The sequence below is a fragment of the Rhipicephalus microplus genome, unplaced genomic scaffold (genome assembly GCF_043290135.1).
Source record: "Rhipicephalus microplus isolate Deutch F79 unplaced genomic scaffold, USDA_Rmic scaffold_21, whole genome shotgun sequence".
In the NCBI taxonomy this organism is placed as follows: domain Eukaryota; kingdom Metazoa; phylum Arthropoda; class Arachnida; order Ixodida; family Ixodidae; genus Rhipicephalus; species Rhipicephalus microplus.
Genome location: NW_027464594.1, coordinates 6,844,337 through 6,860,630, shown reverse-complemented (window position 1 = coordinate 6,860,630; position 16,294 = coordinate 6,844,337). Strand labels below are relative to the sequence as shown.

The following is a 16,294-nucleotide window of genomic DNA, read 5'->3' as shown; positions in this document are numbered from 1 at the left end:
GAAGATAGAACGCGATTGCAGCGTGCGACAAATCTTTGGAACTGTGCTGGTACTGGACGGATTCTTGAAGTTTTCACGGCGTTGAATTCATGAGGCAATAAGCTCTTTTTTTGAGTTCACTCCATAGTTACTTGAAAAAAAGTATTTCAAGGCACCATTAACAATAAATTTACTCTACGGAAAACCGAACACTTGGCTGAATGGTTAATTGTGTCATTTTTTTCGTCAAGTGCCATAAATGGGGGGCTTATCCAAGCAGCCTGCTACAAGGGTTTGTGTTTAGTTCAGCACACTGCAGGTGAGCCTTCCTTTTGCGCTCCCTCTCGCGCGGTAGTTTCGTGTGTACCTTCAGTATTTTCGATATTCTAAACTGTGCCTAAATAGCGGCAGAACTTACACATTGTATGAATCGATTTTCTTAGGAGCAGCCAGCCAACATCGGCTGCTCGCTTCTAGTCAAGAGTTACTGGGTGCACTGTCGTCTTAACGCACGTTCAGTAGCAGGGTGCCTATTAACACGCTTGTTTGATGACTCATTTTGATCTCTTCGTGTTTCACCCACAAAACAGTAATCAGCCGTCAGCCCTGACCACGCATAGTTGTTTGGGAAGCTTCACGATTGTTCGAGCTCCTTCTCTTAAGATTACATGCAGGACGTGAACTATCATGTTTTTCGGGCGATTACGCGAGAACGAGTGAAAAGTCTTGACTGTTCAATGTCACCCGCATGTTCGGCGGCCCACGCCCTAATCGCTGATGTTAGTGTACAGCGTGTATTGCTGTAGTTTTGACTTTGGTTTCCCGGACGCAGGACCACCCAAATTACGAGCTTGAACACGCCGATTACTGCATTACTTGAAGGGGCCCTGAAACAAGTTTTGAGTAGCCATGGAATTAATTCTCTGGAAAAGCGTATTGCTTCACAGAGCGAACACCGAAAAAATTTCAAAAAATCCGTCCAGTACGAGCGGAGTTACAAAGTTTTGTAAGACGCTGCACTCATATTCTCTCTTCTCTCGTCCCGACGAAAGCGTTGGAAGCTGAGCATAAAGGGATGGGAAGGGCAAACAAAAAGCGTCACTCGCTACTTGTGACTTTCAGGATTTTTTTCTTCGAATACGCGGCTTTTCAGTGCGATCGCGTGCACACGCGTGGACAAGTGATGGCCTCGCGCGGCGACCTTTGTAACAACCAAGCGTGCCATGATCAAATCAGTCAATGGCTGATAGAAGGATTTACTTGTGTGGCAGCTTGGGCTAGTTGGTAGGACATGACGATAGTTATAGCGTGAGAACAAAACGACAACAAAGAGACGAGAAGAACACGAAGGACACGAGCGTGAAGGACATATAGCGCTCGTGTCCTTCGTGTCCTTCTTGTCTCTTTGTCGTCGGGCTTACTACGTTTATTTTCCGTAGTTTGTCGAAAGAAAGCTATTTTTCGATGTATTTGATGATTTATTGCGAATTTCAGGCTGCGTGCTGTGCTCTAATCTTTGGCTCGCGTGCTGTCAGGAGCCTCTACTTCCAATCGACAGCGTTTTCTGACCATGCTCAAAAAGTGTTTCGGAGCCCCTTTAACGTCAAGACCAGTTGACTGTATCGTGGGCTTGCGAGGCATGTCAACAACAGTGCCATCTCAAAAGCAGCTCATAGACCGACGCATCCCAGTACACGCTATCCTGCAATGGTGTACAGTGTTGTGACTGGTGCCAGAGCTGTCGAGAGAGCGGCGCTCTTTGGATCCTCAAACAAGTAGCTGACCGGCCAGCTGCCTATGACCGCCAGGCATTGTCCCTCCTAGCCGAAGGGTGAGACGTCGTGTCACCACGACGCCGTAAGCAGTTCGAGAGAGGACAACAAATGCAGCATCTTCCTTGGAAGAGACCACGGTGGCCGCCGCAAATTACCCCGCTAATTAAGCGAGCAGTTGGGCGGACCCTTTGAAGTATGCTGTCTTCAGTTGGGACACCTCGACCAGCGGCTCACACGCCGAGGAAGAGCCACGCTGGCGCCACCTTGGAAAACAGTGATCACGCCTCAATATTGGACGTTCACGTGGGCCGTGCATGCTCGTCCCCCTGACCAGTTGTGTGTGATCTTTGATTGGACAGTAACTTATGCATGTGTTCCCAGATCTAGGGATCTGGGGCGCACATACACTTAATACTGAGCCACCCGGCTCATTCGAAGAAGCGCCATGTAGAAGAACGCCAGATTCGAAAGCTCGCCATGTACGAAAGAGCTGGTCATGTACGAGAGCTCACCTTGTATATAATGTAAATAAACCCTCTTTAAGTCTCTCTTCGTCCCGCCTCGACAACTTCATTCCGGACCTCCGGTGCCTGCAAACTCCGGTCAGCACAACAGGCGTCATTTTTATGAAAGAGAACACGCGATCGCATGGAAAATAGCTTCGAAATGTGCGTGTGCTGGCGAAATGTGCAACTGAAGGGAGAGAGCCATGCCACACCTATTGCCTGTAGCCCTTCTTGTAGTTTTCCTTTTTCTATAACCTTGAAGCCGTTGTGAGAGCAGCAGTCCCAAACTGTGACAGCGACTACCTTTATCGACAGCCGTCGTCTTCGCCGAAACGTCACCCAAAAGTGTGGATATCGAATAGAAAGCTTTAAATAGAGATAAGCATAATCTTTATGGGGGAATAGGGAGTATAAGGAACGACAGCATTATGTCGTTTTGGAGTGAGAAAGGTATACTATGCTAGAAAAACAGATCTTTCCTGGTATCTCTGGTCGATTGACTGATTGATTGAAAACGTAGTTGGAATATATATAGTGAGCGCTCACTGGTTGGTTTGAGCACCATGGTATAAAAAGAAGAAGAAAAAAAACGAAAAAGAAAGGCAGGTGCTTTTCAAACTGGTGAGCTTGTTATTGGTGGACAGGAAATGGCCGTCGTGTACAAGGCATCGCACGGCGTATTCAGCCTGACTTTGATGAGTGGATCTTCGAGTACCCTGTGGGCAGTCTCCTCCGTGTCTTGCTAGAGGTGAGGCAGCAGACGTTGGGCTTTTTCATAAAAACAGCTTGGCTTGATTCATGAATTGGGCGTGGCCAGAGGATATGCTCCGCCGTTGCTGGCGCATAGCAGTAGCGTCAGCTAGAGTCAGTGTCCCTTCTGAGATACATCTTGGAAAGCATCAGAATGGTCGTGAATCTTCGTGTGTGTAATCTGAGAGCGACCTCGTGGAGATGGGTCATGCTCTGTCCCTTTATTTTCAGATACTACCACTGCGCTGTCCCTCATTCGGGGCATGAGGCTATCTGCCACGCACTCGCGCGTTCCCTTTCATAAGACAGATAGCCACCCACGCGTAATACACAGTGGACTGCTTTTTTATTATTATTCTTGCGTGCACTGCCTTTCAGAAAGAATTAGCAACGATTGCGCAACAATCACTTCCGTTCTGTTCTTTGTTAATCTCGCTTACCCGCCACGGCACGTCGGCGCCGAACTCTCAATCTTGGCGATAACAGTGACCTTGCAGCGGCAATTCGCGATGACTGTGCACGAATGGAAGACAGGCTGAGCGCATGCTCGGACAGCGGCGTATCAGCGTTCAAGTGATGATCGACACCACGAACCCGCGCCGTGCCGTCGCAATCGTACATAATCGCAGCGCTCGCCGACCCCTCAAGCTCATACGTCGCACCACAGCTGTGGCCATCTATTGACAATTTTGAACGTCTCAGATTCCAATGCCTCTATCGCGCAAAACGCCAACTTCAAATCGGGATCTTCCAGCCACTGTGCAGGCTTCTCACGCTGAACGGCCTGGACGCCCACCAGCGTTATCAGACGTGCATCTTTATCGCCTCACGGTGCTCTTCAACTCCAACTCCGAGCATTTCACCGGACTTGCATGTACTACATGGCAGCCCTAGTAATGGCAGTGGCAGCCTTTCGCCCCCTACATGGCAGCCCTTCGCCCACTTGTAATGCCTGAGAGAATCGACACCGAAGCAAGTTGGCTGCAGGCAAGTGCTCAACTGAGATATAGGGTATCGTGACATATAATCCGTCGAATCGGTGGCACAATGAATATGGATTTCCTGGAATACAACGCCTGCATGACAGCCATTTCCGGGCGTTTTCGAGTGTGCTTCACTACGTCACGTACTACTTGCCCTTGTCGCGTTGCTGTGTCTTCAAGTTTCAACTCGTTTCTTTGCACCGTTGATTTTATTTTGTGATGGGACTTTCCAATCTTATGTCAATGAAGCCTGGACAAAGAAGCCACCGCCCGGAGATCAATGAAGCAGCCAGCTCTCTTTGCTACTAGCATCGTCAACTAAGTCAAGAGGTGAGTCCCTAACACATAGCGGGATGTGGTCTTAAGTTACTCTGATGCAAACTGATTGAAAGTGTTAAAAATATTGAAAGATCACTTCAAGCATTTACACTGTTAATTCGTTTCTTAGACTGATGCTACGACATCGTGTGCTTCAGATTATGGTGCGTGGCTTTGTGCAGATGGGTTATCGATAGATTGATGTCGCTGTGCCCTTTCGATTGTGTGGGAGGTCGCGTACGCCGCCTAAGCCGTAACACAAAATGAAGTACTAACTATATGTACAGGCGTGAGCCTAACTTGGCAGACCATGGGATTGCGTGGCTGAAGGCATAGACGCGCTATCTAGCGATGAGACGCCTGCTGCGGTGTGCATGCGTGACCCGAAGTATCAGTTGGCCTCTCATGTCACTCTCTTTCCCGCCCTCGAAGCCAGAACGACCACAGACTGTCACTGCCTTTGCTCCATCAAATTTGCACTTTTTTTTTTCTTTTACGTAGCGGCTGCGATGGCGCAGGTTCCAGCGCCGGGCTGGCGTCGTTATTTATACAGGTTTATAAGCATAACGAAGTGTGGCCAGCCTCGCAAAACCTGATGAAGCCAAGCACACAAAAAATTAAGTTTTCTCAGTCCAACTTGGTTTTGTTTTGTGAGGGAAAGTTTAACCTAAATGAGCCTAGTTATGATGAAACCAGCGCAATAAGTACACAAATTTAATTAAAAATTAGTTTTAAGTATTTCGATTTCATGTATTTTAATAAAACTAGACTCGGTGATTAGAAATCCGTATCTTTCTTAACTTGGACTCTCTGAGCTCATAAAAATTTACCCTAAATTACTTTATTTCTGTTTCATTTGAACCTGTTTGTTTAGGCGTAATTATATTCCGACTAGTTTGATGATGCCATGATCAACCACACTTGAATTTTTCTATGCATACCTCGGCGCCGTCTCATTAGATAACTTATGCATATTTAACCTAATTATGCCACGCTAATTTTGGCATGAGCCAAAATTAGCGTGGGAGGGTAAGATGGTTCAACGAAAATGGTGCGCTGGTAAAGACATGAATAATGTCACAATCCCGTCGCGTACGTCGTCAAATACTTCCCGCCAGACAGTCGTACATACCCACGGGCGAGTATGTGCCGCTGGTAAGTGGGTATCTGCCACAGGTCATTGACACTTTTATCTACCCAGGAACGACGAGAACACACATGGACATTTTTAATGCAAAAGCGTTAAGAAACACCCGACATCGGTAGCGTCAACCAGACAGATGCAAAAAAGAAATGTCAGGGTCCCAGCAGGAATGGAACCCAGCATTCTGCGTGGCGATGAACCATTTTACCACAGAGCTACCTCACGTCTCGAAAGTACAATTCAAATACACACTAACGTTCGTGAAACGTATAGTGGTTGCAGTGCTCACTACCCAATGTTATGAACATTACAAATGTACTCCTTTGATCCAGCTGTCACGTCGGGTTAACGTCCAATGTGGTTGGTTGCCATGCGTTGAAGTTCATTTATGTAGCAGAGTCCAGGGTCAGCATCCTCGCGAGCATCAGCGCTTCATATCAGCTATATAAGCATCTGCAACTCTTCAACATATGTATGTGCGTGCAACATTTGTACATATATTAGCGTCAATTCATGACATATCGCTCAATAAAAAATTTGAAACACGGTCACCTTCCTTCCACAAGCTTCGCATAACGTCGATTCCCAGGTACGTGGGATCTGCCGAACGTGTGCTTTGCAAGTGCCGAGTAGCAGGTTGTCAGGCCAAGCTGTCATATTTTCTTTTACAATAAACCTCTCTTTCTGTCTTTCGGAGAAGAACGTCCCGCTATGGGCGCATGCCAATGGTCTTAAACGATCATCATTCATTTATTATTTCTTGTTTCTTAAATAACCTGCTTCAATTTTTATACGAAACTATTTTGTCAACTTGTAATGTTTATTTTTTCCTTGATTCCTTTTGTCCTTTTAAAGGCCGTAAGCTATCAAAAAAGTATTTTATCTATAGAATACTGTGGACTAAAAGTCCAAGCAGGGTAAGCATAAATTAAACACTAAAAAACAGAATGAAACAAGGTTGCAAAGCGTTTTTTACACAATTTCTTTGCATATAAGACAGAGGGGTTATTACTTAAAAAAAAGTAACAATTGAACAACAAGGTGATAATACAATTCAAGGAAGTCATGGAAGTAGAGTATTTACACAAATGGTCAAGGGCATTGAGGAAATGCTTCGGTTAGTTTATTCCACTCATCTATTTCTTGCGGGAAGAAGGAGTACCGAAAAGTATCAGTCCTTGCGAAGATTGGCGTTAGAGAATGAGGATAGTGGTGTCGAGTGGGTCTGCTGAACAAGGGGGATACGTATGCTGCGGTGTCTAAGGGTAGCCTGTGGTTTACTATGTCTGAAAGAAACTGTAGCCGACTTTTTTTTCTTCGAATTTGTAATAGTTCTATACCATTTGCCGTTATTAATGCACTGGGGGAGTCGGTTGGCATAAATTTACTATATATAAATGGTACTGCTTTTCTGTGTATTCTTTCTAGGTTTTGAACGTTAATGTTTGTGTGGGGATCCCAAATTATGGAGGCGTACTCAAGTTTAGGCCTAATTAAGGAAAAGTAGGAAAGGAACACTAGGCGGAGTAGTCTTGAGCTTCTGGCGGAGAAGGCATGATTTACCGAAAGCGGCAGAGCAGATGTTATTTATGTGCAAATTCCAGGATAAGGTACTTGTTAACGTTAAGCCTAAGTATTTATAGGAGACTACTTTAAGTAAAGGTGCTTCAGCTAAACTGTATTTGTAGTCTAATGGGACTTTTTTGTGCGTTATGGGGAGATACACACATTTGTTTGGATTAAGAATCATTCCCCATTGTTCACATCATTTTGATACATTGCCTAAGTTATTATTAGGATCACATTGGTCACTAATGCAGGTTACATCTCTAAACAAAACACAATCCTCAGCAAATAAACGAATTTGTACCGGGGTGCTAATTACATTGACAATGTCATTAATGTAGACCAGAAACAGAAGGGGGCCTAGTACCCTCCCCTGCGGAACGCCAGAAGTCACGGGAAGGCAGCCCGATTGTTTTTCTCCTACCTGAACATATTGGTTGCGATGGAGTTGATAAGCTGAGATCCAGGAGAAAAATAATTCTGGTATGCCAACTAATCAAAGCTTTATAATTAATTTATCGTGTGGAACTGCGTCGAATGCTTTACTGTAGTCTAAGAATATTACATCAATTTGGCCATTAGCATCAAGACAAGCTGCGAAGGTATTAATGATAGTAACCAATTGTGTTGTAGTAGAAAATCCTTTTCGAAACCCATGTTGATGATTTGTTAAAATTGAGCGTTCTTCTAAAAATTCATTTAATTTATGAGTTATTATGTGTTCGATAAGCTTACAGCATGATGATGTTAAGGAGATCGGTCGATAATTTTGTAGTACTAGACGGTCACCTTTCTTGAATATAGGAACTATTCGTGCCGACTTTCAGTCATCTGGCAGTTCCGCTGACAACAGAGAGGCTCGAAAAATGACGAGTTAGTATTTTGCAACAGACTCTGCAAAGCAACGCAGAAATATGTTGGGGATATTGTCGGGACCGCAAGAAGTCTTAGTCTTTGAGTTTAACAACATAGCATCGACACCAGAATAAGAAATAAAGTTTACATATGCAGCATTGTCCGCAATTATGACAGATGGGGAAGCACTAGGAGTAGAAAATACACTATGAAAATACTCATTGAGGTGTTGAGCAATGGCAGCCTGATCAGATACCATTGAACCATTGACAAAAACCTGTGATATGGGTTTCTTTTTTCGCTAATATAGTTCCAGAACTTCTTTGGATCATTCTATATGAAGTTTGCGAGTGACGTATTGAAGTAGTATTCCTTCGAGGTGTGTACGGCTTGTGCAAGCTTATATAGAGCGTCAGCTATAACTTTGGGGTCAGCATGCTTTTTCTTTAATATTCTTCAAAACTACCTGGTTTTTTGCCGATCCCCCAACGTGGGTGTGTGCCGCAGTCTCCAGGCTCTTCTTTTTATTCATCTTAATCAAGATTCTTCTACCTAATTAAACTCTAGTTCTTTGTAATTAGCATTCATTTATTCTTTTTAATTATTAGTTATTTTCATACTTCATTCTTAAGTCACTTTTTAATTATTTACTGATATGTTCTCTAGATGACTGAGTAATAATTTTTCTATCAAAATGTGAAAATTTGTTTTTCCCCATTACAATAACCGTCGGTTTCATGGCCGATTCCCCACAGTGATTGATTGATATGTGGGGTTTAACGTCCCAAAACCACTATTCCCCACAGTGGGTACGAGCCAAGACAGATAGGAACAAGCAAGCAAGATCAGAACAATGTTCCATTCTAAGAATAAATTCGTTTCTTTATTGAAATATTGTATGCATTGAATCAAGCACCATACCTTTCTAGGTTATCGGTAATCTTTCTATTATATCTTCATTATTTCAAATCTGAACAATAATTTTTTGAAACCACTTGACTCTTGGTCAATTCCCCATAGTGGGTATGCGCCAGGATTGATAGGTGAACAAGAACAAGCAAGAGTTGAGCACAACCGATCATGGAACGCGAGGTACGCGCGGATCGAGTGCAAAGCCCATGGTCCTCATCGCCCCCGGCTCCAACGGAGCCCACGCCCCCACAACCAGCGTGGCGCCGCTGGTTACGACTGCTGGCCACGTTTCGGCCTCGGACCCACGAGCCCACAACGATGACGCTCAGCATGCCGGCAACGGTGGCCGCCGTCATGGACGGCTCGTCCGTACAGGTGAACCGCTCATCCTGTCCAGGCTATCAATTCATAAAGGAGATGCACTAAAAGCCGTAAACACCAGAAATATGAAACTCCGTAATTTTTGTAAGGTTCAGGTCCCTCATAGATAAATAACCCTGGAGCCGCTATGTCCACATATGTCAATGCAGCTTTTTTGTGAGTACATTTTTTTTTCAACTAGCCTCCTTGAAAGAGGAACACACATCATGCACAAGGTCAACTTAACTGTCTTCATATTCAATTGATCTTCATTTTAGAGGGCCCTGCACAAATTTTCTGGGTAATTATCAAGTGGTTTTATATAAGAAGCTTATTACCTCCCAAATCGACGGCCTCGAAATTTTTTTTGAATTCTTCAAGCTCTAGTGGAATTGCAAAGTTGCCCCACAGAGTAAATTCTGTCTCTTTTTTCGGGAAGGAGCTAAAGGGCAGGTATGTGGCAAGAAACATGCCACGGCGTACGGTAGCTGTGCCGAAGGCGTGATGTATGAAAGTCCCCTTTCTTGCGGCAACTCGTATAAAGCATTGGGCAGACGAGGCACTGTATAAGTTAATAAGCAATTAAGCATAAAATAAATCAAACGAGCCATGGATTGTGCGCGTTCGCCAACGCGCTGTAAACGCTGAAAGTGTCAACCTCGTCTTAAATGGATAACTATTGTAGGCAGAAGCAAGCATCAGAGTGTGCATGAGTTGATGGAAGCGTATCACGTGTTGTGTCAGAAGTGCGTGTGTTGCGTTGTGTCGCAAAAAAAGGTTGTTTCATCGCGGACAATTGTAAATTTGCAGTAAAAGTGCGCATGTACATTGTACATCTATTCCTGGGCTAGCGCCCAGAACCAAACAGGTGAAACTGCCGCTTGTCTTGTCATGGCATTTGTTCCTTTTGCGTCTTTTAATTCGCCGCTAAAATTTGCACTCGGGGTAGTTTGAAGTACCGCGTTTCAGGACCAATGCCAAAAGTACTATTTTTGATTCCTCGAAATCAACTCAGCCAAAAATGAACCTAATTCTGTTTGTGTAAAAATCAATCGTGAGTGTCTGAAAAATTATTAGTTTATTTACTTTTATCCTCAGGGCACATAAAAGCGTTACAGAATGGGGGCAGGTAGTACAAAAACAAAACGTCCAAAAAAACACAGTAGTATCACAATCTAGTGAGAACAGACGCTCAAACGCAGTTACTATAGGTTCAAGGCATAATGGGGTAATGCTGTCTTGAATGATGACGCGTCCTTGATGGAGAAGACGACAGAAGGAAAAGAGAGTCCTCTAGGCGCTTGTTTTTTGGCAGAAAAGAGCCTAAAAACAGGGCGGAAAAGAGAAAGTATTGTAATGATCATGACGTGGTGATATCATTGAACGTTTTGAGATGATTTCCTGCTCAAGTGAGATATTTTAGCACATGATTTCTTTTGAAAAAAAAAACACAAACGAGAAATAGTTCTTAGTTTGAAATCCATTATTCAAAGGTCCAATTTTATTAGTGGTGAGCTTCTTGCGCGGAAATAGCTCAAATTATTGAAACGCGCTGAAATACTTAATGGATTCATTGATAGTTGTTCATGACTTTTTTGCCGGGGTCCCATACAAAAGAAGCATATTGAAGTTTGGGTCTAATAAGTGTTTTGTAGAGTGAAAATTTTAAGTGGCATTGAGCTTTGTGAAAATTTCGGCATATGTACTCGACAGATCTGTTGGCATTGTTAGTGATGAATTTATTGTGCGCATGCTAAGGAAGGTCAGCTCAATTTCGAGATATTTATATATTCGAGTTTGACCTTCCTAACAGCATAGACAAAAGATGTGGATGAGTCAGAGTAACGCGAGAATTGCATGATTTTTCATTTAGTGCGATTCAAAAACATTTGTCATTGTGAGTACCAGTTGGATATGTTATCTAAGTCTTGACTAAACAATAAATTTATCATGGTGATTAGTTGTTTCGCTGTATAAAGCATTATCGTCAACAAAACTAAATATTTTGTTATACGTTAGCTTCAAATAACTAGTGCAACTGCACAAAAAAAGTTCGTCTTTTTTTTCTTACAATGTAACATCCTGTGCCTTCGAAATATCTTGCGCCGATCCGGCTCACTTTCAGACAGTCTTATGTTTTCAGAATGAAGGGTAGGGCTTCTTCTGTAAGAAATAGCACCGTCCGCACGGAAAAATCGCTTATGAAATGGTTGAGACGACGTTGGTGTGTATGCCACTGATAATGTGAGCTCAACGCAGAGCACAGCAGCGATTGGCTGGAGTTTGTAAATTAATATATCAGTTCCAAAAGCATAGTTTATTGTTTTGGTACAGAAGCTAGTTGGTCTGACCACTTTACCATGGTCGCGGTCTTCTGCAGACTAATACGACTTATTTCGGAAAGTTTGATTGCACTTCTACTACACTTACACAGCACTGACAGGTTCGCAACGAGATACGAAGCCTGCGTAACCACTGAGGTCACGTTTAGTCACATTTACGCGAAACTCCTGAAACCTTCACTTTTTTTTGCAGTGACGCTGCATATTAACTTAGTCTTCGCGAACACCAACCCAACAAACAGCAACCCGCTAGCGTATGCATGTGTGCCGGGCAAACCCCGAGACCACTGGCATGTCCCGAAAGAGAGAATGCAGCAAAAAGACACGGGCTGCTGAAATTACTCCTCTAAATTCTGCATGAATTTGCACAGGTTCCTGGTATAAATTCTCAAGATTCTGCACGAAACACCACAGGCTGCTTAAATGACCTATTAGATTCGGCATGAAATTTCGCACGTTCCAAGGTTTTTGAAATGATTCCTCGAGATTCTGCTCGAAACTCCACAAGCTGCTGATGTGACTCCTCAAAGTTCTACACTAAACTCCACACATTGTCGAAATCACTCCTCAAATTCTGCTATGTTGAAATGACTCCACGGCCTTCTGAAATAATATCTAAATATTCTTCACGAAACCCTAAGCGTATGCAGCAAGCGCGATAAGCATGGGGTTTAATGCTGGAAGCTTTTTCTGTCCTGTAGTAGAAGGAGACACCACGTTTCCTCAATTGAATTAAAGAAACTTCACAGCCCAACAGAGTGAGTGACGTTTTCTACAAATTTTGCGATTACTTCTGAGGGAGTGGTGATTTCTCTCTCTATGTGTGTGATAATATTCGATGTATAGCCTGCACCTATTTCACAGTGAAGTTGTAGCTACTGGTTTTTGAATAATAGACAAAGCGGCATGGTTACTCGCTATTTCCATTTATCGTAGCTTGTTTGTCATCGGCACTCTCTTTTTTCATCGCGACGCAGCGTGTCGTGCTGATGCTGGGCTCGAGCCTGATGTGGACCATGCTGGCGGTGCTAGGCCGTCGCAAGCACTCGCTGGAGTACACGGCGCGCCTGCTCTTCTACGTGAGCATGGGTGCCTTCGTGGGCGTGCTCAGCTGCACGTTGCGCATGACGCGTCCCCAGGGATCCTTCGCCGTCAACGCTTCCATTGTCCTGCGTGGCTTCACTATGGCCTTCGCGTTCGCAGCCAGGTAGGGTAGTGCGTTGTCCAGTTATCTTAACATATGGTTCAGCATGTTCAATGACTCTGGTTACACTATGGGCGTTCATATATTGTCACGCGGATTCGTTGCCGCACAAATTGTTCTAAATCGTAGATATTGTCGCTCTTGAAACTCCTTCCGTCATCTTTCATCGTGACGAGCACGCTGGAAGGTACACCACGATTACATGGAGAGTGGAAGGATGGCAAAGGTGTTCGGCGGGCATGCCGTGAATGTGTTTACACGATCCCGGCGTGGTTCCGGCACCCTCTAGGGTTTCAACTGCGTGATTTTATGACGTCATGGGCCACCATGGCATGATAAAATTGAAGAATACACGTTCGAACGTCTCCTTATAGTAGCTTCAGTCTACATCTTTCGTTTATGGACACTTAGACGACAGCTACAGTTTGATGAATTCCTCGATATTTTGTGAATTCTCGTATGCAATGCACACTGGAGCTCACAGGACGCTACAGCCGACCATGACGCTTCAAACACACGTGATTGCAGTACTGCACGAAACAAACCAAAAGCAAGAAAGCTTCTCAAATTTTCTCGCCTTGCTTAAGTCGCAACACCGCACGTATATACGTACTATTCCACTGCTTCAAGATAATGAGTGGAAGATTGCCGCGTTGTGAGCTCAATACCATCATGACTTTTCAAGACAATGTTCACACAATATAATTTTGTGCCAGTTATCTCATTATTCAGAAGTGCCAAGAAACCTCACGGAGCGAAGACAGTGCACTTTCACTAACGGATTAATAGTGAGTTGACATCTGGCCCGCCTAATGAAGCAATGAAGTGCCGCTTAGCTTGTCTGCATGATGTGTATCTATGAGGTACGGAGACTTTTTTGTTAGAGAGCTCGCGTCTTAAAATAAAATATTATGGCACACTTACGTCGATCATCGTGAAATTTTTTACTCCTGGCTGCTATTGTAACTGTGCTATGCGGCATTGCGTGTGCTTCATCTTGGCTATACCAACTATGTGTATGTCCTAAAGTGCAGATTTTGCTTATGAAGCACAGATGTCTTCAGATGTTTCATCTGTTTCTATACAAGTCTGTATAACTGTCATTATATTCCTGGCAAATCGCAATTGCCTGCACTGCACCGAAGTACCTCAGTGTGTATCAGTGAAAAGCCTAAACAAAAACTTGCGTGAGAACAGTCGGCTTATTTATATGCAGCAAGTACAAGTAAATACTTACACATGCTCCAACACTTGGAGAAAGTCTTGGAAGTGTTGCTTAGCGTGGGGAAACATTGAAGAATACGAGGACAGCAGCGAGGAATGCGACACTTTGTGGACTAAAAGAGAAGTTGTGGTGGTGGCAGCGAAAGAAGAGAAACAAGGAAGGAGCCATGAGCTTGAGTAGAGGCTGTGTAAAACACTGACGCTAAAAAGGTCATTCCATGGGTAACTGTAAAAACTGCTCGGCACTTTCCTGATGGGTCACGCTCATTTGGGCACTGCTGACGAAGGCGTTCGAGTCCCGAGTTCTATGCGGTACCTGGCCAGTTAATACGCGGTCTCATTTCTGCCTGTTTCACCACCATACGCTCCACCACCCCGCGCCTGGCTGCTGATCACTCCATGCCGTGTAGTCCCGCCCGTCTGCTGAGCCTGTCGGCCATCGGCCTGCTGTGCTGCTGACGTTAACGAAAACGTGAACCAGTCGTGAAGCAACGTGAACGCCTACTGTTAGACAAGTCACGTATTCCCTAGACTTCTTGCGTTAAGTGCAGCGTGTGCGGGGTCCCTGTAGATCGCCTATTTTTTATGTGGACTAACCATAGGTGTTATGCATGGCTCTTTTCACCGCAACGCATTTGAATGAAGGCCATGGTGCCCAGATTACTTACTACACATACTAATGGTTCGCTATTGAAAACCCCGCAAGTGCTGAACCAATTATTCTCTCTCTCTTTATATATATATATATATATATATATATATATATATATATATATATATATATATATATATATATATATATATATATATATATATAGATATATATATATATATAGGCAGGCATGGTGGTTGAGTGGCCGTAGCGTTGCATATGGTCCAGTAGATCTTATCCAGTATATATATATATATATATATATATATATATATATATATAGGCAGGCATGGTGGTGGCCGTAGCGTTGCGTATGGTCCAGTAGATCCTCCGTGAGCGGTCACAACGTGGTGTATTTCGACGTTTCGGCCTAGAGTCTGGCCTTCAGAGTCTGGCCTGATGAAGGCCAGACTCTAGGCCGGAACGTCGAAATAAACCGCGTTGTGACTGCTCACAGAGGATCTACTGGACTATATATATATATATATATATATATATATATATATATATATATATATATATATATATATATATATATATATATATATATATATATTGAATTAACTTGCAGATAGCACATAAGAAAAGGATCGTATTTACTAACGTTTCGGCCGTGGCACGGCCTTCGTCAGAGTAAGTAGGTATGATACAATGCAGCCACTTTTATAGGCTCACGTGATGAACTCTCGGTATAGCAGCTAGGACAGTCAAAGTAAAAAATGGTAATCGGTCAGAACCTTGTGTTGACATGACTGACATGCGACGGGTGCATGAATATACAAGTTTCAAATTTCCTTGCGCATCGACACGTGGGGCACAGTATGGTTGGCAGGACTTGTAAAAGAGCTCAGAAGTAAAGAAACCACGGTTGACTACTATACAATTTATTATACACTAAAATATTTTACTAATTTAAGAAGTCGTATTGTTATAGTGCGAGGCAGGCGAGCTTTCCTACGTTTTCATTGATACCTGAACGAATGGTGTTAAATTTGTGGATCAAGAAGGATTCCCTCACTTCCCTATCGTGATTTGTCTTGAAACCGGACTGAATAAACGTGGCCCTAATTTTGTCGAAACCATGGCCAGGCATACTGACGTGCTTCGACAGCGGTAGATTAGGGAGGCTTACGGCATATGCACGGTGATTATTAAAACGAATTCTGAAACTTGTCTCTGTTTCACCTATGTACTGAGCACCGCATGTTGAACACTCGAGAAGATAGATGACGTTGATACTATCACACGTGTAGTTCCCATTTATCTTTAAAGAAAAACTGGACGATGTACTTGAAACTGTTTTAGATGTCGTCATGTGCGCGCACACTTTGCAACGTGGTTTGTTGCAGGGATGACAGCCTTCATGATGTGAACACGTGGTTTTAGATGAGGTTAGTAGATCACGAAGGTTCCGCGATCGTCGGTAGACCACGCGTGGTTGTTCTGTAAAGATTCCTTTGAGCCGCTTGCTCTGTATTAAAATGTTAAAATGTTTCTTTAAGATATGGTTCACATTTGGAGCTGAGGCCGCATGTGTCAAAATTAGATTAGTCCGCGAACAATCTTTGGGTCTTTTGTTAGTACTCAGCAGGTCTGAACGGTCAAGCTCTTCTGCACGTTTGATGGCGTCTGTGATTATGCTGGCCGGATAGCTCTGTTTTTCGAGCGCGCTCCGAAGTTGTTCGCAGTGGCGGGAAAATTCGCTGCTATCAGAGCATATTCTT

General features: G+C 43.7%; 1 protein-coding gene across 1 annotated transcript in view; it reads left to right on the top strand.

Annotated features, from left to right (window-relative positions):
• Positions 1–3,658: 3,658 nt before the first annotated feature.
• Positions 3,659–16,294, top strand: part of LOC119185106 (uncharacterized) — a 46,507-nt gene continuing 33,871 nt past the window's right edge. The window contains exons 1-3 of the mRNA XM_075883825.1: positions 3,659–4,323; positions 8,897–9,163; positions 12,468–12,697. Of these exons, the coding sequence (XP_075739940.1) occupies positions 8,957–9,163; positions 12,468–12,697 (437 nt within the window). The 5' untranslated portion in view covers positions 3,659–4,323; positions 8,897–8,956. The remainder of the gene's footprint in view (positions 4,324–8,896; positions 9,164–12,467; positions 12,698–16,294) is intronic.